Raw genomic sequence first — 25,315 nt, forward strand, 5'->3', positions numbered from 1 at the left:
ATAGCGACAGCTGGCTGGACAGCACTCAACGACTCGGTCATTTGGGACGGAGAGCATTTTGCAGTGCGAAACCCGTGACGCGAGAGCGGCGTGGGCGTTAATGTGTTTACTAGTAAGTGTGAGCGCTCGCCGGCGGGCACAGGGCTTACATTCATAACACGGCCAGTGGCGGGGGGCTTTATGTGATATGACCCCTGAGACAGTTGTGAGACAGAGCGGGCAATGTGTAGGCGTGGGCACTTGAACGTGGGCACATGACCTACATTTGACACTCGAGCGGCACGAACCCGCTTTATGAGAGTGTGCTCTGTGTGGTACACAGGGGAAATTGTGCTTGTGTGTAGAGGTGAACACTGGGGAGTGGGCACATTTACTACACTCACAACACCGTCGGCGTGAGCCGGATAACCAGACTTTATACTCTTTTGAGATTTCTCTGGGTCGCCACGAGAACGGCGTTTGAGTGCAGGCGAGCGAGTTGTGTAACTGACTCGTTGGCTGCGGTGAACACTACTGCAGTAGCCTTTTCTAAGGGGACTGACAGAGGAATGTGCGCTTTGACGGCGGTCCGGCCGCAGCGGGACCCAACCGTCTTTTCCTCCCTGCGCATGCTAGGAGGACTTCGCAGCTTCGGGCTTCAGCGTGATCTTAGGCCGGGGGCCCCGAGGGGGAGGCGGCCTGCGCTGGCTGGTTGAGCGCGACCTAGGGCGGCCGCGCTGTCGCTGCTGCGAAGACGGAGGTCGAGATGAGCGCTGTGTGGAGCTGCGTGCAGTGTGGAGCTTGAGAGCGGCCTGCAGCGGAACTCGAGCGTCGTGGCAGGAAAAGGTTCATGGCCTGTGACGCCTTCTGTACCTCCGAGAAACGATCCATGATGCCACTTACAGCGGGGCCGAAGAGGCCGGTAGGGGAGAGCGGGGCGTTGAGGAAAACGGACCATTCAGACTCACCCATGTCTGCGAGCGTTAGCCACAGATGGCGCTCGGTAACTGTAAGCGAGGCCATGGATCTCCCGATGGCCTGGGCCGCGGTCTTAGTAGCGCGAAGAGAGAGGTCCGTCGCGCTGCGTAAGTCCGTCAGGGCGGTCTGACTCGGGCCTTTCTCGTCCAACTGGCGGAGGAGATCGGCCCGGAGTATCTGGAGGACCGCCATTGTGTGCAGGGCGGAAGCAGCCTGTCCAGCGGCAGCGAAGGCGCGGCTGACGAGTGCTGAAGTAGTCCTGCAGGCTTTAGACGGGAGGGCAGACTTTGAGCGCCATCTCGCGGATGGAGGGCAAAGGTGTGCTGCGACCGTTTGTTTCACCGGGGGAATCTGGACATACCCCTTTTCCATGGCTCCGTCCACGTGAGAGAGAGTCGAAGAGACTGAGGAGCGGAGTCTCGCGGAGAAAGGAGCGTTCCAGGACTTGGAAAGCTCGGCGCCTTTGGTGGTGACCATTCGAGGCCTAAATGCTCGACAGCCTGAGTGAGGAGGCGGAGAAGCTCGTCGTCCACACTGGTGCGAGCCCGGCCAGATTCCTGGGTCGAAGAGGAGGCGGAGCGGTGAGATCCGGTCCACTCCTCGCTATCCGAAGCCAGGAGAGAGAAGCTGTCGACGATGGCGTCCTCATCCGCTTCATCCCCTGAGGCGACGGCAGTGCGGGCGGGAGCCGGCAGCTGCGCGTCGGGAAGCGGGGGCGGAGAGGGAGAGAGCGAGGCTCGCGGGAGAGGCTCCGGCGAAAACCTGGCTGGCCCATCGGACTCCGGTGGTCTCTGAGAGCGGCGTTTCTTTTTACGCGGCCCAGAGACGGGTGGAGTAGCAGCTTCGGCGTCGAACAAGGCGAGTTGAGCCCGCAGGGTCGACATCGGCAGTTCTTCGCAAAACTCGCAGCCGCCCGAAGACATGGCGACGGCTGCATGGTCACGTCCCAGGCAGAGAGCGCAGATCACGTGGCGGTCCCTGTCGCTGAGATGGGCTCGGCACGAGCCGCAGGAAATACGAGGCATTTTGACAAACGCCCCGGCTCTTTTAGAGAAAGTGTGTCGCGGGGGGCGAACACACAGCAGAAGCAAGTAAAAGGATACTGTCGCCGGATAGCGAAGCAGGCACGGATGGCTGAAGGCGGCGAAGACGGCCGGCTTCCTCAGACGCTTTCCTCAGCTTGCAGGCGCTTGATTCGACGGCGGCGGCTTCTCTCAGAGTGCAGCGATGCGAAGAGCTTTGCTGAAGAGACGGAAAATCAGAGAATCAGCCTCCGAGCCTTCCTTTTATACGCTAAGCCACTCCCCTTTTGGCAGGCTGTGACACATGAGGGCGCGACGTCACGCCAGGCTCACTGGTAGGCTTATGCAGTTGCCACGGAGCAGCCAATGAGCGCGCTAGGAAGCCCCCTCTAGGTCTGCTAGCTGCTGCACTGCGTTGACAATGAATTAAAAATTAAGGATAATTTTTTGGCTTCATATCTCGAGAAAAGATGACTTTACCCGTAGCGTAAGCTAACTTACGCAATACGAGAGAACCTCTCGTAAGAGAACAGCTTCTGGCATCCTCTTGTCACAGAGAAGAAAGGAAGTCAAAAAATAAACATGTTTTCAAATATCAATTCTGATTTTTGTAACCGCTATGGTGTTTATCAAACAACAGGGCTCCAGACTAACATTTGAGAGCAGTAGCACCAGTGCCACTAAGTTCTACAGATGGTGGCACCAGAACCTGATTTGGTAGCGTTTCTATAGTATCATACTGAACTGACCGACAGCTTCAGTGATTAAAGGAGCGCTCTTTACGTTTTGTTTTTCATGAGATTGTGTGACTTTTCCTACTTCATACTTCAGTACCAAAAGTGTCAAACTTGGACAAAAATTTATTTTTTGATGATCTGATATTTTATAATAGTGATTTATTAATGTCTAAATATAAATTTAAAAGCAAACCGTGTGAAAAAAATATATATTAGGGAGTGGAAATGGCTAATAACGCACTAAGTACTCCTCTGTCGCCATCTACTGGTTATAGTGGTAATTTCATGTATTTTTATTTTTAAATAAGAGTGTTTATTTGCCACCAAGCAATGCTTAAAGTGGGCCGGTATACAGTACTAGCACTTTTATTTTTTAATCTGTACCTTCACTTTTTCTTGCGTATTGGCACTTCTCACTTGTTGCCGGTACTCTGACAGCCCACACTGCACCACCCAGATTAGCTTACTCCTCATAGAAAATGTTTTAAAACATTTTGGTCTATTATACAATGAATTATAGGCCTATAATTAAAATGATTAACAGTCTTTAATATGTACAATCACTGCAATAATCAATCATCAGTGGAAATTAAGAAGAGCTTTCAAACACCCACTTTCAAAAACAATTTTTTTAACAGAATATTTGTTTCACTACGTATGGGCCACAAGAGAAATATTAAGAAAATAAATGAAGACAGTTATATTACGCTATCAGCATAAGACAGTTATGTACTGTTATCAGCATATGTTGAAGTAGATTAATCTCTTGTCATCTGAGAGAATATGCGCCGTTAATGGAGCATCAGATGCCATTTATGTTTTCCGTGTGTTGGTAGTCAAACTTCAGAACTGACCTCTTAATAGGGGAAATGTAAACAACACTTTTGTGTTACTGTACTGAGGAAACATACACTAATGACACGTGTGTCTGAATGCAAAGCTGAAAAGGCAGAGGTGAACGAACAGTGCCGAACCAGTCTTGTCACATTTGAATTCTCTGCTGTAATGCGATCTCATGTCTAATACAGTGCAGTGATAATAATATGGAAAAACAGATGACATAAAAGTGTACTCTCCAGCCACAGCAGCCAATCACCACACCGAATCTCTCTTTTAATGATGTTGTTTCAGCTTTGCTTTTTAACCCGTTAAGCCCTGAAGGCATTTTTAGAGTTGTTTCTTCTGAGTGACATACAAAAAAGTAGAGATATATCTTTAAATCTATAGCAAGGAGAGTCAAAATGTTGGTATCGTTTGATAGAAATCATTTTACATTTTTAGGGAAAAAAATTCATTACATTTGGACATTCTTATGCTGAGAAACTGCTGTTAAAAAACAATATATATATATATATATATATATATATTGGTAAAGTTACCCTACATGTGAGCTGCATCTGGATCAAATTTGGTGATGACATAAAGTAATCAAAAGTTACAGCATTTAGAACCAAGGTAGCCTTTTTTGTTTAGCCCTTGACACCCCCGCCCCTAATGGGCATTTTTTAAATTGTTTCTCCATGAGGAATTATGATCATTTCTATAGGGTAAGCTCAGATAGAAGTGTCCATCTCTTAACTTCAGAAACAATCTTCATGAATTGTTTGTCCTCAAAGGACATTTCACATTTATCTCTATAGCTCTTTTCCACAAAGTCCTCATTGTATTGCTGCACTAGCAAATCCTCAGTTTTAGCTATAGAAATTCTGTTTACTTAAACGTGAGGCTTACCAAAACTATCAGGATAGGCTCCATAACATAACATACATTTACCACCCATCCGAGAAGAGTCTTCACTGCATAGGGCCAGTTACACCATACTTGGCTACACGTCATGTCATTCACTAATGTCTTCAGCGGGGAGTGAAGCAACCTGCACGGAGTGGAAACTTAAGGGCATGAATGGCCCTAGATACAAATATTAGATAATATAGCGAGGATATGAGGATGCCTGGTGTATGGAGTGGATTGATGTGGAAAAAAAGGCATTTAAAGGGTCATGAAACCCTAAAACTATTTTTTTGAGATGTTAACAGATATGTACAGTTCATGTCAATGAAAATAACAATAACATTCATAATGTTTATTATTAAAGGAAAAGTGGTTTTTATTTTCTCAGTTTTTCTGAGCTATTTCATTCTTCCGGTTTAAAAAGCAAAGTTGAAACGTCACAACAAGTGAGGTATATGCATTAATTCGGTGTGGTGATTGGCTGCTGTGGCTGGAGAGTACATGTCTACATCATTAGTTTCTACATATTATTAATGAGAATAGGCTCATTTAATCCAATCACTGCGCTGTTTTACACATGAGATCGCATTACAGCAGACAATTCAAATGTGACAAGACTGGTTCGGCACTGTTCGTTCACCTCTGCCGGTTCAGCTTTGCATTTGGACACGCAAAGTAAGTGTATGTTTCCTCAGTACAGTAACACAAAAGTGGTGTTTGCATTAGAGGTCAGTTCAGGAGTTTGACTACCAACACATGGAAAATATGACTCTTAGAATATTTAATTTGTGTGCGCACATGAGAGCGGCTTATGCACAGAAAGTCTTGATGAGTTTAACAATACTGGCAATGCAGATCACAGTTCATATCTGGACCAGAGCAAGCGTGTTTCAAGTGACATATTTCACATACTCTCCTGCTCCAAACATGAACCAGCACTATGTATGTGCACATATTTCATCATGTCTTTAAATTAAATATATATGTGCAAATAACGACACTGATACAGCGGTACGTTTGATCATGAATGCGATGACAAGATGGATTACTCTGATATACAGAAGACAACAATGTAGACCAAAAATTCAAAGAATAATGGGCAAAAAAGTAGGGTTGCAGAGGGGCGGAAAATATCCGGTAAATTTCCATGGGAACTTAATCTGGGGAATTTGGGATATATTACAAGTTGGAAACATAACAGGAATTTATGGAAATGTATGAGAATTTATGGGAATTAATTGGAAATTTGGGAAAACTGTCATATACAAACATTTTGTTTTGTCATAAGCGGACATGTTAGTAATTGTTTTGTGCATATTGATAGATTTTCCAATTAATTAATTCTAATTTATTAAAAATGTAAAATGTATTTTTATAGCAGAAATTGTTGTGCATGTGATTATTTATTTCAGATTCACATGATCCTTCAGAAATCATTCTAATATGCTGATTCGATACTCAGTTATTATCAATGTTGAAAACATTGTGCTGCTTATTGTGCTTATTTTTTTGGAACCTGTGGTACTTTTTTTCAGGATTTACTGATGAATAAAAAGTTCAAATGAACATAATTTATTCAAAATCAATCAATATAATACTATCAAAAACAAGTCAAGTAAGTCAAGTCACCTTTATTTACATAGCGCTTTTTACAATACAGATTGTATCAAAGCAGCTTCACATTGATAACATGGAAATAATACAACAAAGTTTGTTTCTAGAAGAAAATTGTGTCATCGTCCACCCTAAGTAAGGCAGATCAATAATATTGTTGAATATTAAATGTCACCAACTAAGCAAGCCAAAAGCCAAGGCAACAGTGGCAAGGAACCAAAACTCCATCAGGTGACAGAATGGAGAAAAAAACCTTGGGAGAACCCAGGCTCAGTCAGGGGGCCAGTTCTCCTCTGGCCAACGAGCGAACAGTGTATGATTATGATCCAGGCAGCATTACAGGTCAGAAGTCAGATTGGTTGTGTCGATGAGGCCTTCACAGGGCTGATGAGGCCGACACTTCAGGGGTGCGTCATGGATGGGTCCAGGTGCAGGTCCACCATCTGATCTGGATACGGCCGGGGTCCAAGTGACTTCAGTAAACAGGGAGAGACTGGTTGAGACTTCAGGACTGCGTTGTCATCATGTCCAGGCACAGGTCCTTCATTGGATCTGGATACGGCCTGGATCCGGCGGACTGCGGTAAACCTCGGATAAACAGAGAGACTAATATTAGCGTAGACGCCATTCTTCTTATGATGTAACGAGTACATCAGAATTTATGGGAAGTGTTCCCGGTTCCGGCTGACCTAAACTATGCAGTCTAATATTGAATTATAGAAGTCTATAATGTGTTGTGTGTATGCTAGGTCAAAGAGATGTGTTTTTAGTCTAGCTTTGAACTGACAGAGTGTGTCTGCTTCCCGGACAATGTTAGGAAGACTGTTCCAAAGTTTTGGTGCTAAATAGGAGAAGGATCTACCGCCAGCAGTCGATTTTAATATTCTAGGTATTATCAACTGGCCGGAATTTTGAGATCGCAATAGACGTGAAGGACTATAATGCGTCAAGAGCTCGCTCAAGTACTGCGGAGCTAAACCATTTAGTGTTTTGTAAGTAATCAGCAATATTTTAAAATTTATACAATGTTTAATGCAGTGTTGACAGAACCGGGCTAATATGGTCATACTTCCTGGTTCTGGTAAGAACTCGAGCTGCTGCGTTTTGGACCAGCTGTAATTTGTTTATTAAGCGTGCAGGGCAATCACCCATAATAGCATTACAATAATCTAGCCTTGATGTCATGAACGCATGAACTAATTGTTCCGCATTTGTCAATGAGAGCATATGAGGCATTTTAGATGGAAAAATGCGGTTTTACAGATACTAGACACGTTACTTTCAAATGAAAGATTGGTATCGAAGAGCACACCCAGGTTCCTGGCGACGACGAAGACTTGACAGAGCAGCCATCAAGTGTTAGACAGTATTCTAGATTATTACGTGAGGAAGTTTTTTGTCCAATAATTAGAATCTCTGTTTTTTCAGAATTTAGTAGTAGGAAATTACTAATCATCCTGTTTTTTATATCAGCTATGCATTCCATTAATTTTGTGAATTGGTAAGTTTCGTCAGGGCGTGAAGAAATATAGAGCTGAGTATCATCAGCATAACAGTGAAAACTGACTAATTCTTGTCAATATTTTAATAAAAACAATATAAGTCTTTACTATCACTTTTTATCACTTTTAACACATCCTTGCTGAATAAAAGTATTAATTTCTTTAAAAAAAAAAAAAACTATTGAATGGTAGTGTAAATTGTTAATTGTTAGTGTAAATTCTGTTAATTATTAACTTTTTGTTCTTCAAAGGGTGACACTTTAGTTTAGGGTCCAATTCTCACTATTAACTAGTTGCTTATTAGCATGTATATTACTAGGATATTAGCTGTTTATTAGTACTTATAAAGCACATATTAAAGGGCACCTATTATGCCCCTTTTTACAAGATGTAATATTGGTCTTGGGTGTCCCCAGAATGTATTTGTGAAGTTTCAGCACAAAATACCCCACAGTTAATTTATTATAACCATTTGAAAATGTCATTTTTGGGGCCTGTTTTAAAAAGAGCTGTTTTGGTGTGTACCACCTTAAATGTAAATGAGCTGCATATCCCCGCCCTGCTGGACCCAGATGATGAAGAGAGTCCGGCAGAATAAACATGAATGAAAATGGACCAGGGCGTCTCGGAATGTTTTTTTTTATACATTTATGTACTTATAGAGTTTTAATCGCGTCCCCTTTGCAATTATGGATGTGCAACACACACACACACACACACACACCAATTGTGATAACTTTCGCACAATTTTTTGAAACTACACACACACAAATACTGTGATAACGTTTGCTAAGTACAAACAAAATTATATTTATGCGATCTGTTGCGTCATGTTGACCTTACTTGTCGTACAGGTGCTTATGTGGCAAATGTGAGAAGATGGCTACAGAACCAGAAAACAAATGCTGCATGGAGATAGACGTTTATATACTGTCTATGGAGATAGAGGTATTAATTTATTTACATTTGTAATTGCTGCAAAAAATAATACGTGACATAAAACTGTCTGACGTTGTTTGTTGAGACATCCTATGACGACGACAATAAATAGCTTTAGACGCATTTGTTGTTGAACTGGCTGGCATCGATTGAAATGACTATTTGCTCAAAAATCATACACTTACTTCTTCTGGAGGTGACGTTGGATCGCGAACAGTAGGCAACGATCCACACTTGAGGATTAACTTTGACCCTCGTTCACTAAACAGTCAGTCAGAAAATGATTCTCGCAAACATAAACGTATTTAGGAAGTTTAAGTGGCGCCTTTTCTTCATAAATAAAATCCATCCGCTGCGTTTTCAGTGGCTCTGATGTCAGTAAAGACTACTATGTCCATTCTTACATCCCACAACAGAACACCTACACTTCTTCGGAGACATTACCGGCTGTCGTTGAAACAATGGCGATGGTGTACAGATCACCGAGGGCGGGGTAACCACAGTGTCAATCAAACCACGTCAGTGGGGCTTGCTCAATTCTACGTCACAGTGAGCGCAATCTTAGAACAGCTCGTTCTGAGACAGTGCTTATGATTTATTGAGATTGTAAAAAAACCACTGGGTGGATTTTTGTCATTCTAGGGTGGTTTTGCTCACACACTGATAACACACATTTATGTTCAAACACCATGTAAAAGTGAATTTTGCATAATAGGTGCCCTTTAATGCCTCATTCTGGATGACTATGTTCTACATCCCTTAATCCTTCCCAAATCCTACCCAATACCTAAACTTAACAACTGCCTTACTAACTATTAATAAGCAATAATTATGAGTTTATTGAGGCAAAAGTCATAGCTAATAGTTAATAAATAGTGAGAATTTGACCCTAATCTAAAGTGTGACCCATCAAAGAATCCTGAAAAAAGTATCACAGGTTATTAATAAAATATTAAGCAGCACAACTGTTTCCAACATTGATAATAAATCCACATATTAGAATGATATCTGAAGAATCATGCGACACTGACGACTGTAGTAATGGCTGATGAAAATTCAGTTTTGCATTACAGAAATAAATTATATTTTAAAGTATATTAAAATAGAAAACCAATATTTTAAATTGTAATAATATTTCACAATATTGCTGTTTTTGCATGAATGTGCATGTTATTCATGTTATGGAGGAATGCACAGTGCATGCAGGTAGTGTGGCCTTACAAAAAACTGCAGTAAGTAGTGTCCTGTGTGCATGGCATTGAAGAATGTGCAGGGTAGAAATTCAACTGAAATTGCATTAAATCTGGTTGTTTTTACCAAGATTATGCAGCAAGATTTCTTGTCAACTACATTTAAGTTCCCTGTTATAGGCCAACCTGCAATTTTGCAAATTCCCAGTTTATTCAAATTAATTCCCATATATTCCCATGGAAAGTTTCCAGCCTTGAAAATAACCGGAATTTTGCAACCCTACAAAAAAGTAAAAGTAACTTTATTCTTTATTCCCCCAACTCTGTTGTTTGTTTTTTTTTTTCTCTGCTTATATTTTAATATTCATTTGTCTGAATAATGAGTGTGTTGCAGGTCTTTTATTGGTAGTTTTCTCCCCTCTTCTAACCCTCTACACTCCCACTTTTCCACAGCTTTATTTTTTTTTTTGTCTTTTTCAAAGCTGAGGTGTGAATGACCAGGCTAAAACAGGAGGGTTTCATGACACTTTAAAGCAGTTTAGTCTGCAACATAACAAAATGTGAAAAAATAAATAAAGGGATATGAATACTTTCGCAAGGCACTGTATATATGGTTATCATATTTTATTCAGAAAATGTAAAAGAATGACAAAATGGATGTTTGCCAGGTCACTTAAACATAATGCCTTTGAGACAATCAATTGTAAAGGGATGTGAAACTGTGAGAGGGAACAGTGAATTGGAACCAGAAGACAGAAGTGGTGACTGTTGTATCACTTCCTAGATCAAGCAGCAAATATGCAAATTTACAAAAAGACACAAAGACTCAGTCTCGCTCTTGAGTTGGAATATTTGAAATTCTTAGTAACGTCTCTAAACAGTTGTATGTGGCAAAATGCTGTGCTGTGACATCTATGCAGGTTAGTCAAAACAGAACCCTATATATTCATAATGGAACATTTCTCTACTCTGCAGTATGTTTTTTTTTTATATAATCTGTGCTGACAAACTGACACAGTGTATTATACACATGATAGATTCTATTATTTAAAGCTCCTGGTGTTATTATTACTATTATTATTAGTTTTGTTTGCTTTCTGTTTACAGTTGTAGCAAATTAGCTCTATGAAATACACTGAAAAAAATGATTAGTTGAATGTAATAAAAAATTTATCGTAAGTGGTTGCACTCAATGCATTTGTTTAAATGTAGGTAAAATCAATTAAGTTGAACTTAATCAATTTTATTTAGTTACGTAAGTATAAACAAATTAGTAATTCCACCCCTATTTAATTATGTTACTTTTACTTAACACATTTAGTTTAACTTAGTTGAATTTTTTTATTATTTATTTTTTCTTATATGAATGTGCAGTGTTATGAAACTCAGCACTTCTGTTTTTAACAGAAGTGCTGAGTTTCATAACACTGCACATTCATATAAGAAAAAATAAATAATAAAAAAATCACAGATGGGATTAGCCCACAGTATTTGTTTGTGAATCCCTAATACAACAGTGCTAAAACTGGCTTATAAAAGTGCTGACTTAAATAACATTGCACATAAAAAAATAAAAAATTAGTAACAGGCAACAGTACATTTGTTTGTGAATCATTAAAAAATGAATGCTAAAACTGCTAAAAACTAAGTGTTTACATTTCATGCAACAAATTGCAATTTGAATGGTAGTTTGAATGGTAGTTTTTGAATGTTACTTTTGAACTATAAATATAGAGGTCTTGAAAGGAAATAAAAGTGCAAGATAAAGGCCGTGACATCTGAACAAATTTCATGATAAGCCTGAACATCCATGCCTGCTGCAAAATTACAGCATTAAGGGGGTCGCACACCGGACGAGAAGCACATCGCCGCGTCTAGGACAACTCGAGGTATCGCACACCAGACGCGCACTTTCTCAGTTTATGGCCAGCAATATTGTTATGTTTAAGGACATTATGGAATTAAGATAATGTCTGTAGTATGTTATGATTGTACTGTACAATTAAATACAATCGTTGCTAAGTCTGCAGTCTGAACACTTTACCTCAGAGCGATTGTTAAAGGGCCCCTATTATGGATTTTTGAAAATGACCTTTCATGTAGTGTGTAACATAGCTCTAAGTGAATGAAAACATCCTGCAAAGTTTTAAATCTGAAAGTGCACTGTATATAAAGTTATTGTCTTTAAAAAGTAAGAGTTGACTCTGAGTCACTGAAATGAATTGTTTTTCAAACAAGTCATAAGCCGTTTCGTTGTGACGTCAAGACGAAACATTAGCATATTGCCCACCCACTTATTGCGCGCTCAGACACCAGGGAAAACTTGAACCTCCTCAGACACTGCAGCTGATTCCTGTGGATACTGGACAGCATCATGTCGAGAAGACGCTGTGCTGTACAATGTGATGGTAAAGCCAGTTTTTATTCACTGCCCAAGGACGAGCATGTGAAGAATCAGTGGTTGAAATTCATCTTTACCACTATGTCACAGCAGTATAATCCTAAACTTTTGCTGTGTTCCCTTTATTTTACTGACGACTGCTTCTCAAAATCTCGGAGTTCAATGCAGGATTCACAAACTGCTTGCTCTTGAAAGAGTTTTATATTGTGTAGGTCTCCTGCTAACTGGCTAACTCACGTTATCACTATCTTACTGAAATACTTCTGCTAATCAGTTGTGGGCCACTATTACCTATAACTGTGTCTATGAATGCAGATTGTCTGTCGTTCTCACTACTTTGAGGAAATATTTGTTTTACCAACGTTTATGTTACATCAGATCATTCACTCTAGAGCTTGGCTAATGTATACATTGCATACATGCACTCTGATTGATACAGTGTCCACGTACTCACCACAATATATTAGAAAAATACTCGATAAATAAATTAGTACAAGTAAAATAATCGGTTTGTTGATGGACATGCACTTGTTAATGCTGATGGAGATGAATTACAGTTGCAACATCTCATATAATGTACCTCAAAGTGAGTAGCATATTGCTGAGAAACGTCCTGCTCTAGTCGTCCTTGCGATGGAGGTTCGGGTTGAATGACTAGTTCTTCCAGTGTTTCATTATTGGACTCGCGTTCGGATTGATATGGTAAAATTGACGTCATCGTTTGTTACTGTGTTTAGTTTACAGTGTAGGAAGCCTCAGGACAAGCAGAGCTGACGTTGTTATGGCAATAGGCGTTTTTGTTTTCGACGTGCTGTACACGGTAGGCCTATCACAACAGACTGAGCTGTCTGGCCAATCAGAGCAGAGTAGCTCACGGAAAGGCGGGAGAGATGATTGATTAATTTGACGAGTCGTTTGAGAATCATTGAAAATGTGATGATGTGCAAATGTATATTATGAGGAAATTAAACATTTTTTTTACCTTTGATGCATGTAAACATGTTGTAGGAGACTCCACAACAACATTAGGAAACTTTAAAATAGCATAATAGGGGCACTTTAACTGAATGAATTGAGAATATCACCTGAAAATCCGATAACATCAGCAATTTTCATTCAAGCAGCTGATTTCTGTAAATGAATGTAAAACGAAATGTATATTGCAGCACAGAATGAAATCAGTATATACATTAACGACGATTTGAGTAAATGTAATATAAAACTATGTAAATGGCACTCTGTGGCATGGCAGGATTTTGAACAAGGTCCTAAGCCGTTGCTGGGCGCCGCCGGTGTGTGTACACTCATAGAGAATAATGTGTTAGAATTTTAAAGACGTGGCGTTGTGCTTCTCGTCCGGTGTGCGACCCCCTTTACACTGTTTTTCAGTCCTAGAATTTTAGGGGTGAGTCTTTCAAAATCCATCTGCATAAGGACTTTCTGAAGAAATTCATAGTAGTATTTTAGTTCTTTTGGGTATGCCAAATTAAGCACATAGGCTTGTGCAACAGAATTGATCTCCTCAAGAATCACTACTCTGTCAACAACAACTCTAATATCGTCATAGTCTCCAAAAAAAAAAAAAAAAAAAATATATATATATATATATATATATATACACACACACACACATACTGTATATATATTTATTATTATTTTTTCATTTAGCGCTGCACATCAGAAGCTACAGAATATACTTTCATGTTTCAGAGAAAACCAAATTACTATTTACCCTGATCACCCAAAATAAATTATACCCCAGCTCTTAATGCATCGTGTTGCCTTCTTGAGCATTGGTGAACATTTAAACCTTTGTAAGAGCTGTTTATGAGTATGTCAGTGTGAAATGATTGATTTCAGAATCAGACTCACTCCTTGAAAGTGTTCAAATATATGTAGAATATACTGGAAAAGCAAGAGCTGCAGGATTGAAACAGTGGGCAGTTTAACTGATAAGATATATAATGGTCGCAAAAAAAAAAAAAAACAGTTGTGGGTCATCCAGGTAACATGGTAGTAATTTACAAAATTCACTTTTCCAGAGCACTATGAATGTTTATTTATTTAATTTAACAATTTATTTAATCGGTCAACAGATTGTTTACTGTATTGAATGATGCCCCATAATGAAACATTACTTACTGTGAAAATTGTTGGAATAAAACTCCAGCAACTTCACGTCCAATGTCAACCTATATGCTAAAAAAAACATTCGTAACCAGTCAACAGATTGTTTACTGTATTGAATGATGCCCCATAATGAAATATTACTTACTGTGAAAATTGTTGGAACAGAACTCTGGGAGGATTGGAATGTGAACCTGGAAACTATGCGCGTAGAGAGCACCTCAAATGAAAGCAAGCACACAATGATTATTATTGTTAGCTCAAGACATACCACAAAGCTCACGAAAATAACTGATGTTTCGGTAGTAAAGATATTTGCATTAATCACAGGATCATAATTTTAGGTACATAATTACAGGATCCCTATTGTTAACTTCACTAAACATATTCAGAAATCCAACGCTATATTGTGAACTTTACCGATAGAACAAACTGTGGAAATTCTCTACATATTATAAAATACTACAGCGCAAAAATACACAAGGAAGCACAATCTCTTCCTCATTGCTTTAAACCCATAGTTGCAACTGAAGTTTTATTTTTTCGGTAACATGCAAACTGTAACGATTAGAGGCCTTTCACACAGAACACGTTTTCCATCCCGTTGTTTTTCTATGTATACACACGCTAAATTGACATGTTTTAGGCCATGTGTTCACCGAAGTGTTTTGACGTGCTCAGCTAAAGACGCCCAGGGAGCTCAGAAAAGGTTGAAGCAATTTTTAAATAGGAGCTATCTTTACAAACAAACAGCATATTTGAAGTTTATAAAGCAACATTTTTACCTAAAATATCGTAAAAGTACATTCCGTGACATAAAATTGGGAATATGTGTAAAATTATGTGCGCGTGCGACGTAACGTTAGGCCTATGTGACGGTTGGTCAATGTGAAAATTGTCTGTGGAAGACGTGTTCTGAACCTGAGCAATTTATATTCTTTGTACAGTCAACAAACGGTTTATTGTAATAAATAGTGATACATAATATGAAATGTTACTTACTGTGCAAATCGATGGAATGATAAAATTCTTCAACTCACTCGCACTGCATGAAGCTGTCTGGAAACGGCGTCAAAGAAAGCTGACTTTAATTAATTCACATAGCTTGGTTCTAAACGCATGTAATTCTCATAAAACCAATGAATTTTTAAAAAATTAAAATCAACAACTAAATTTAAATGGTTTAAATGAGCAAAATTTCATTATGCTTAATTTAATTGGGGCCATAATAATTTTTTTCAGTGTATTAATAATCAATAATAAATTGTTATAATTGATTATGAATATTTGGATCAGTTAATATAATTAACTTAATGTTGTTAATTAATATTACAATCAAGTTAACCTGTTTGTCCTGTGAACACTCAGGATTAATTGTTTATTAATTCTAAGAAATTTACATTTCCGGGGCATGGGAAATGTCTTTCTTACTTTACAGTACTACTAAGAGCAAGTAGTCAAAATCTATGATTAGAGACTCCAGATATGAGCTTGAGACACGGACAACTTTACGTGTGACATGAACAAGACTTTATTAACTAGACTAAACAATTAAACTACTCTGACATACACATACATACATGCATACAGTTTACCAAGGGAAAGAGTGCTGAAGCAGAATACAGGAAAGCAAGAAGTTATAGTATTGTTTGAAATTCAGCAGATCAACTGCCTTGAGCAAACCATCAGTTTAGTTCTAACACGCCCTTCTTTAAAGGAGAACTCCGGTCAATTTTAACATTGAGCTCATTTTTTTGTAAATTTGGAGTGCTGTCAGTACATAGAACAACGACAAAAATCGGTGTTGCCTACACCGTGTTATCCTCTTTTTAAAATTTGCACCCTGTTGACTTAAATGGGGCAAGTTTTAAACCTGCTTTTAGCCTCTTAACATCCTTGATGTGTCATTACAAGTGCACAGCCAATGTGAGTGATTCTTTCAGAGTGAACACGGGTGAATCTGACTGCAGTAGATGTGAAAGATATGAATAAAAATGAAGTTAATTCGGCCAGCGCACATACCTGTATTTACATCCTGTTTTCGGTCGGAGTCCAAAGTAGTCGATTGTCGAGTTCTCCACTGTTGCTTAGTTACCTATGATCACGCGCGTGAACTCGACAATCGACTACTATGGACTTCGACCGAAAACAGGATGTAAATATGAGCGCTGGCCGAATTAACTTCATTTTTATTCATATCTTTCACATCTACTGCAGTCAGATTCACCGTGTTCATTCTGAAGGAATCACTCACATTGGCTGTGCACTTGTAATGACACATCAAGGATGTTAAGAGGCTAAAAGCAGGTTTAAAACTTGCCCCATTTAAGTCAACAGGGTGCAAATTTTAAAAAGAGGATAACACGGTGTAGGCAACACCGATTTTTGTCGTTGTTCTATGTACTGACAGCACTCCAAATTTACAAAAAAATGAGCTCAATGTTAAAATTGACCGGAGTTCTCCTTTAAAAAGGGGTAAGGATACTTAATGTATCAAATAATGAGACTAAGTTTGAAACTTGCATGTCTCATGTATTTGAATTAAACTGTCCTGATGCAATTTGTTGAGGCTCCAGTTGATCTTTGCTGATGTGGTCCTGATGAGAGAGAACCAGTGGGAGTCAGAGGATCTTTGGTGAATAGAAAGACAAGGCCACAGCCTGGCACAAGCTTGGGGGTCCTTAGAAAACTTCTAGTTCAGCATCATCTTCACATCAGGATTTCAGAAAGGGACTAAGAGAGTAAGAGGTGTGATCTTGTGATCAATGATTTTTAAAGCATGAAGATGTCACACCCTCTGGAGGTGTGTGAGCCAATGAGAAGTTTTCCCTTGGAGGGAGATTTTTACGACCCTTTGTGTTCTAGCAGGGCATTTGAATATGTAATTTCATTGGGTGTTCAAGAAAAAGAATCTTCAAGATTCTTATAATACTAATGCGTCACAAAGTTAGCAAAATGTAATGTAAATTAACAAATGGGGGATGAAGATTGGAGTTTATAGAGACTAAAACATGCCACACATATGATTTTGGTTAACCATAGTTTGCAACAAAGTCTGAAACATTAATCCAAGAGTTAAGAGTTTAGAAGAGAAAATGAAGACATAGGCCAAACCACATAAAAGGAAAATCACGAGATGGGAAAATTAGATATGTTAATATATTTATCACGTAGATATATATAGAATATATAGGATTAAAAGGGTTTATTTCTCCTTCTCAGCAAGAATTAAGTGAGAGTCACAATTCCCTGCAAATTCCTTTTGGGGTCATAAAATTCTTATCAGTCTCAATGTGTCCTGTAACAGGCTTCTGCCAGTGTGTTAGCTTCATTTGGGATGTTAGTTTTTGGAGGAAGTTTCATAGACCTTTGTTGAGTGAGTGAGTTTGCTGGATTATTCATTAAATATAATGAATAATTTGTGTGTGTCTGATTGGTCCAGATGTTACACAGTACCTGTCAAAAGTTGAACGAACATTACATTTTTTAATACTTTTCTTTTTGACTCTTATGCTCAACAAGCTGCATTTATTTAACCAAAAACACAATAGAAAATAGTAATATTATAAATTACAATTTAAAATTATTTTCTATTTTAATACATAAAAACATGTAATTTATTCCTGTGATGACAAAGCTGAATTTTCAGCATCATTACACTAGTCTTCAATGTCACATGATCTTTCTGTAATCTTTCTAATATGCTGATTTTGTGCTCAAACATGTTTCACTATTATCTGTGATGAAAACAGTTTTTACTGCTTAACACTTGTGGAAACAATGATACCATTCAACCATTTGTGGTAAGATAATAAAAAATAAAAAAAGAGAGAGAAGTTAATACTTTTATTCATCAAGGATGCATTAAATTGCTCAAAAGTGACAGTGAAGACATTTATAATGTTACAAAAGATTTCTATTTAAAGAGGCTACATGCGATTTTCTGAAATTTAAACTCGCGACTGACACCTGTGGCCAAAAAACGGAACTGCTCTTCCTTTCTGCTCGCTCTCGTACATGCACACTTCACAAGTCATCCACTGCAAAGAAGTCAACATTATGTTTACAGAGGTAAGAACAGTCAAATACATATATTGTTTGAGAAACTAAGTTTGTTTGCTGACTAGCGGTGGTGGCAGAGTGATCTGAAACGTTTAACATGAACGCGCTTGACGTCACATCCGCAGACAGCGTGCGAAAAATCCGACCCGACAGAAAATACGAAAACATAGGATACAGGCTTATAGGTGCACCCACTGTGAGCTGACAAGGTGTCAGTATGCTCATCAGGAGATGTTTGAGTCATAAATGGTCAAATAAAAAGGCTATTGTTACGTTTATTTTGGGGAAAAAGTTGCATATAGCCTCTTTAATAAATGTAATTAATAATAATGTAATGATTTGGTTGTGGTGGTAAGAAAGCATTCAGCAGAGAGAGAATCCAAACGCAGTTTATTGACAAATATAATCCAAGGTCATAGTCCATACCAGGCAGAGGGTCAAACATGTAATCCAAAACAATCTGTTAATTTAATTTCCTATTATCACTGTAAAGCTGCTTTGGAACAATCTACATTGTTAAAAGCGCTATATAAATGAAGATGACTTGACTAATCAGTCTGAACACAAATACAATCCACTGAGGCAGCTGGGAACAAGAAATCCAAAACTCATGAAAATATAAAGAAACCAGGAACTGCTCAAAATGCTGACAGAGTGTGAACCAAAACAAACAATCAAACAAGACTTCATACTGAATGAAGGTAAAAGGCATTTAAATAGACAGGGTGATGATCAAATGAAACAAGACACAGCTGAAACAAACTGAGCAGAGGGTTCTGGGAAATGAAGTCCAGGAATAACAGAGTCTGTGGAAACAGTGAGGGACTAGGCTGCCATCAGTTGGTACATGATGGCACCTGCAGCTGACAGATGTAACATAGCTCCCCTCAAAGGAGCGGCTTCCAGACGCTCCCAACACAGGTGGGAGGTGGAGCGGAGGCAGATCCGGGGGCGGGAAGGTGGGCCAGGACCATGGAGAGGAAGAGGGCCTGAAGACTGTGGCAGGACAGGCAACCAGGGCGGAGCAGGCTGAGGCTGGACAGAGGGTCTCCAGGGCAGAGCCGACAAACACCAGAGCCAGGCAGATGGGACCAGAAACCCCCAAGGTGGATCAGCAGCAAACCAGGGCCAGACAGACTTCTCAAAGCTGATACGGCATACAAACTCAAAAACAAGTACAGATCTGTAGACTAGAAAAGGCTCAGGAATAGACTTCGGAACGGTTTCATAGATTTGAACAGGCTCCAGAACATATCTGTAGACTAGAACAGGCTCAGAAACAGCATCAGGCTCAGGAACAGAATCAGGAAAAGATCTGCAGACTAGGACTGGTTCAGGAAAAGACTCATGGACTCGAACAGGTGCAGAAACAGCCTCAGGAACAGATCTGCAGACTAGCTCAGGAAAAGACACAGCAACACATTTGCAGACTAGGACTGGTTCAGGAACAGACTCATGGACTCGAATAGGCTCAGACACAGCCTCAGGCTCAGGAACAGATCTGCAAACTAGGAAAGGCTCAGGAACAGACTTATATACTGGAACATGCTCTGAATTATGTGCAGCCATCTTATTCAAAGACATTTTGATGAACGTCGACCAAACACACCACAGTGCCACTGCCATCACTGAAAGCACAGAGGAAGACAGGATGAACTCTGGGATTAGAGAAGCGTCAGTAGAAATATTCGATATAGTAGAAATATTCGATATTCGAAATATATAGAAATATTCTTTGATAAGCCGGCTGTTCTGACCGTTCTCAGAGGTAGATCTGCCAACTTGGATATCAAGCCCCAACGTGGATAGGAAGCCTTTGCATCCTCAATCGCTGCGTCAACGACACCCAGGAACACAGGGATGGTGTCCGTGATGGGTGAAGACTGAAAGGTTTCTTCTTTCACAACTGGAGGCTTTGGGTTGCTGATCTTGACCACTGAAGACTCAGGCAAGGTTGTGCTGGTGGTTGGCGGCTCTGACGTGACTGCAATGGCTACTGGTGGCTCTGACATGACAGCTCTGGCGAACGTTGTAAGCACTGAGGTTTTCAGCATTAGAGTGGGCACGGATGGAAAGTGCTGGCCAAGCTCCGTGGCCATCGGAGCTTGCCTCACGTAGCCCCCTCTCAAAAAAATGTTTAAGCGAAACATCACCATCTGCCACAGTAAACTAGGACCCGCTCAACAACAACACATTGTCCAGAAACTCAATGAACAACCTTCGAGTTGCATCATGAATTAGCTTATCCTTGCCCGTGACAGAAAAAGTCTGAGAGCATAGTCCGGTAGATCAGAAGAAACTGCTATGTCCAGGAAAATTTGTATGTTCTTTGAGTGTGCGGTTACCTTGACGCATACGGACTAGTTCAACTGCTGGATTCATGATGATGAAGTCTTCTGTAATGATTTGGTTGTGGTGGTAAGACAGCATTCAGCAGAGAGAGTGAGAATCCAAACACAGTTTATTAACAAATATAATCCAAGGTCATAGTCCATACCAGGCAGAGGGTCAAGCACATGTAATCAGTCCAAACACAAATACAATCCACTGAGGCAGATGGGAAAAAGAAATCCAAAACTCATGAAAATATAAAGAAACCAGGAACTGTTCAAAATGCTGACAGAGAGCGTGAACTCAAACAAACAAGATTTCATACTGAATGAAGGCAAAAGGCATTTAAATAGACAGGGTGATGATCAAATGAAACAAGACACAGCTGAAACAGATAAACTAATAATGAGCAGAGGGTTCTGGGAAATGAAGTCTGGGAATAACAGAGTCTATGGAAGCAGTGAGGGACTAGGCTGCCATCAGTTGGTACATGATGGCACCTGCAGCTGACATGTAACAAATAAATGCAATAAATACATTTAATAAATGCAAATAAATGCTGTTCATTGACCTTTCTATTCATCAAAGAATCATGAAAAAGTATCACCATTTCCACAAAAATGTTAAGCAGCACAGCTGTTTTCAACGTTGTTAATAGTAATAATAAATGTTTCTTGAGCACAAAATCAGTTTATTAGAATGATTTCTGAAGGATCATGTGACACTGAAGACTGGAGTAATGATACTGAAAATTCAGCTTTGCCATCACAGGAATAAATTACATTTTAAAATATATTAAAATAGAAAACAGTTATTTTAATAATGTAATAATATTTGATTTAAATCTTGTGGAACCAGTTGAAATTGCTTGTGGTTTTTGTGTATCATATTTATTTGGGGAAATAAAACATGATAGCATGTACATCATTACACACTGCGTGCAGTTCACATATTTCTGCTCACACTATATACTTTTATATACTTATAAAGTAAAACATTCATACTTTTGAGGAAGAGCTCTTATATACGTATACACACAGTACTTTGGCTCTCTATGATATTGGTGTACTAATTCTTATTCTCTGGAATACTTAATTTTGATTGTTTTGTACATTGTAATGGACTATTTAAATAGCTGAAGCTTTAAGATTTTGATAAATTCATTAGAGTAATAATAATCTATATAAAATCGTAATAATATTAGGGATGCACTGAATGTTCGGGAACCGAAATGATTCGGCCGAAAATAGGAAAATAAATTTGACAGAACAATGATGCTTTTGATGACACGTTCATATAGCAACCAGCGTAGAGTGAGAGACGCGCATGCTTTATAAATGCAGCTAACATGTCAGCAGTGTGGAATCATTTTAAAGTTTCTGAAAAAGAAAAGGAAAGTTCCTCCTCCCAGTCCCAGCACACCCACTCCATCTGTGGCTGAACCATTTCATTATCTCTGAGGCATCATTGTTTTGAAATGAACAACTGTCAAAAAAAACCTGCAATATTTAAATATTTAACAATTCCGGTCCTAAGTACTTGTCTGCTCCATGCACAGTCAGGCACCGACTGTTTAGCGCTGCATCTCATGTCACCGATGAGAAGAGGAACCAACTTTCATGTGAGAAAACAGAGAAGCAACGTTTCATAAAGAAGAACCTGCCACTTTTCCTGTCTAGGACGATTATTCATTTGTTGTGGGTTCATCCACTTTTTTGCACTAAATCCACTGAAAAGTTCATCCACTTTTCAATGAACTTTTTAATGCACTTTTTTGTTGTAGGCGTACAGAGTATGTTACATTCTTTCAGCAGTCAGTTATAGGACTAATATAGGCTATTCAAGAAGGGGGCTAAAAAAGGATGGCCAAATAAAAAAATATTTTTGACTAATTTTGTTATATTGTGCTTTGGTATAATGTCTGCTGGAATGTTAAAAAAAATATTCAGTTTTAAATTAATATTTTTAAATTGTAGTTTTGTAATTGATTTTTTTCTGTGAAAGTGAAGTGTGAAGTGAAGTGATGTAAAGGCCAAGTATGGCAACCCATACTCTGATAATTTGTCCTCTGCCTTTAACCCATCCAAGTTAGTGCACACACATTAGGAGCAGTTAGTAGTGAACATACCGGAGCAGTGAGGAAGTGGACAGCCATTCACTGCAGCACCCGGGGAGCGATTGGGGGTTAGGTGCCTTGCTCAAGGGCACCTCTGCTTGATTCTCAATACCTGCAGTCTCTCTAACCATTAGAGCACAACTGCCCCGAAAAGCAAGACAAAATAGTAAAAAATATTTTGATAAATGGAAATTTTTTGAAAAACTGCATTTGAAATTCGGCTTCGGCCAAGAATTTTCATTTTGTTGCATCCCTAAATAATAATATAATTTATAATCTTTTTTTTAAATAATAATAACTGAAACTTGATATTATGTTGTTCAGCTGTAAGAATATATTTTTTTAATAATGCTTTGTTAGAACTGAGTGAATGATTCAATATGCACTTAAGAAATTAGTGGAAGGCCTCAGAAGTTATGATTTTAAAATTCTGAACAGAGGAAAGACCACACAACTGATTAAGCCAAGTATTCCCAAAGGCAGCCAAAGCTACCAGAAGCCATTATAAAAACAAGACTCGTCAAGAGAAGCAGAAAAATCACATGCCGTCAGCTGCAGTACTGTAAATCACTGGTCAGAGCAGAATACAACTCCCTTTTCTGTGACAGTTCATCACACAAAACAGAAATGTGCTTTTGCAACACTGATATTGCTTCATGGAAAGACAAATTGATGAAAATGGGATGATGCTTTGTGTGTCTTTGGCCAAAGCACTTGCAAGATTCTGTAAGACTAAAGGGTGCTGTAACATATGCGGACCCAGGTTCGATGCACACACAGAGCGGGGCTAGTAGGACCTGGGGAGTCACACGTTGGCCAAAGCACTTGATTTATATAATCAACCTTTTAAATGAGTAGTTTCATATTTCTCCAATATTTTTAATTCGATTATGCTTTTTGCAAAAGCATCCAAATTTTTCTTTGGATTGTAGTTCTTTTCCTCACTAAAGCCGAGAAGTACACTGTCTTGCAACTAATGTGACAGTATAAAAATTTATGTTGCAATAATAGCTGGAGCTTTTATCATGGTATACGGTATAATCACGATATTGAAATAAGTTGCAAAAAAAGTGTTGTCATATTATAACTGTCACGCAAAGTTATAAAAAAAAAAGTAAAAGCAGTCGATTACGAAGAGAAGAGGTTAAAAGTCTTTAATAATAAACTCAGAAGGTAATCAACAAATACAGACATAATTCAACTCATGCATTAATGAGAATGGACCACAGAACACTGAAAAGACTGCAACTTAAGTACAAGCCAAATGAATGAAATATTGATAAACACCTGTGCTAATGTAATGAATTAACATGACAACTAAAGAGTGGTGGGAAAACTGAACAAATGAAGACAGGAAACTGGTATAAATAAACTAAAAGTCCATGATAATGAAACTAAGAATCTGTGACAATGACAGGTTTAATAACTTTTTTCTTATAACAAAAATAACTGAACATATAAATACAATAAAGCAACAATCAAAAAAATATATGAAGTAAACAAATGTTTCAAACAGATTAAAGAACAGTAGAATTATAAACAACAGTAGGTATCACTTAACATTAACAATGAGCAATAGCTTAAAGGGACAATGTGTAGGAATTTCTCCCATCTAGTGGTGAAATTGTATTTTGCATTCAAATGAATAGTGCTCTCCAGCGCCTCGCTTTTTCAAATGCGTGTTGCATCTACAGTAGCCGTTACGTACCATAAAGCTATGACAGGTTGTCTTTTAATAGCACTTCATCGAGTTCTACTGTCTGTCTATATAATAAAGTACACAATCAAGCAATGAAAAAAAGCTTGTAATTAAGACCGTAACATTGACTTACCTGTCGAGAAGAAAGCAGGCAACTTCAGCGTCTCTTTTGAAAGCTTTCTCCTGCATTAGCTCTTTCCACCTGGAAAAAGCTATCCCGACATTAACCCTTGTTTTTTGTAATCTCCGGTCACGTTTCATTTTTACGGTTTAATTTTGACTTTTTCGACGACGAGGACTCATCCTGTGGCTAACCGTACAGTGCAGCCTTTTAAACTTGCCGGGGCAGTGACAAGCGCCTCTCACTGCTCTGCTCCTCCGTTTCTGCTGGTTTCAGTCACGTGACGCTGGCTCTGAACGAAAACGCGTTGTGGAAACGCGTTGGCCTAGTACTTTTTGTTCCTCTCTGCTATTATAGTTTTTCAAGATGGCGGAACTACATGGAAGCCTCCGTGGACCTACCCATGTATATAAAGATAATAAATTCTTCGTTAACGAGGATAAGTCAGATCATTGGCAGAGGTATTTGTACACCATTGAGGACATATTTAAGAATAAAAATATTGATTTTATATAATAAAATACCTAAAAAAAACTACACATTGTCCCTTTAAAGGGTAACTAAACCCTAAACCAACTTTTTTTAGTTAATGATCTCCAAGAATGGGGCTTTATTAGTGCTGTTCATTGATTCACTTTTTTGACATTTGGGTATAAAGTGTTTTAATTCTACAATATATTGTATAAAAACGTCTGAGTGCTGCCCTCTTCAGGTTGAACGGTGGCTACTGCAGTTGAATTTTCCTATTGGATGTTTGCGGTGCTGT

General features: G+C 38.9%; 1 protein-coding gene across 4 annotated transcripts in view; it reads left to right on the top strand.

Annotated features, from left to right (window-relative positions):
- Positions 1-25,315, top strand: part of def8 (differentially expressed in FDCP 8 homolog) — a 117,504-nt gene that overhangs the window by 28,267 nt on the left and 63,922 nt on the right. Inside the window, exon 1 of one of the 4 annotated variants that reach the window (XM_084123923.1) lies at positions 10,416-10,612. The exons of the other annotated variants lie outside the window; for them this stretch is intronic. Within the exon in view, the coding sequence (XP_083980049.1) occupies positions 10,588-10,612 (25 nt within the window). The 5' untranslated portion in view covers positions 10,416-10,587. Of the gene's footprint in view, positions 1-10,415; positions 10,613-25,315 lie in introns of those variants that run through there. 4 annotated transcript variants of the gene reach the window in all.

This window comes from Abramis brama (assembly GCF_963993115.1).
Source record: "Abramis brama genome assembly, chromosome: 9".
Lineage (NCBI taxonomy): Eukaryota > Metazoa > Chordata > Actinopteri > Cypriniformes > Leuciscidae > Abramis > Abramis brama.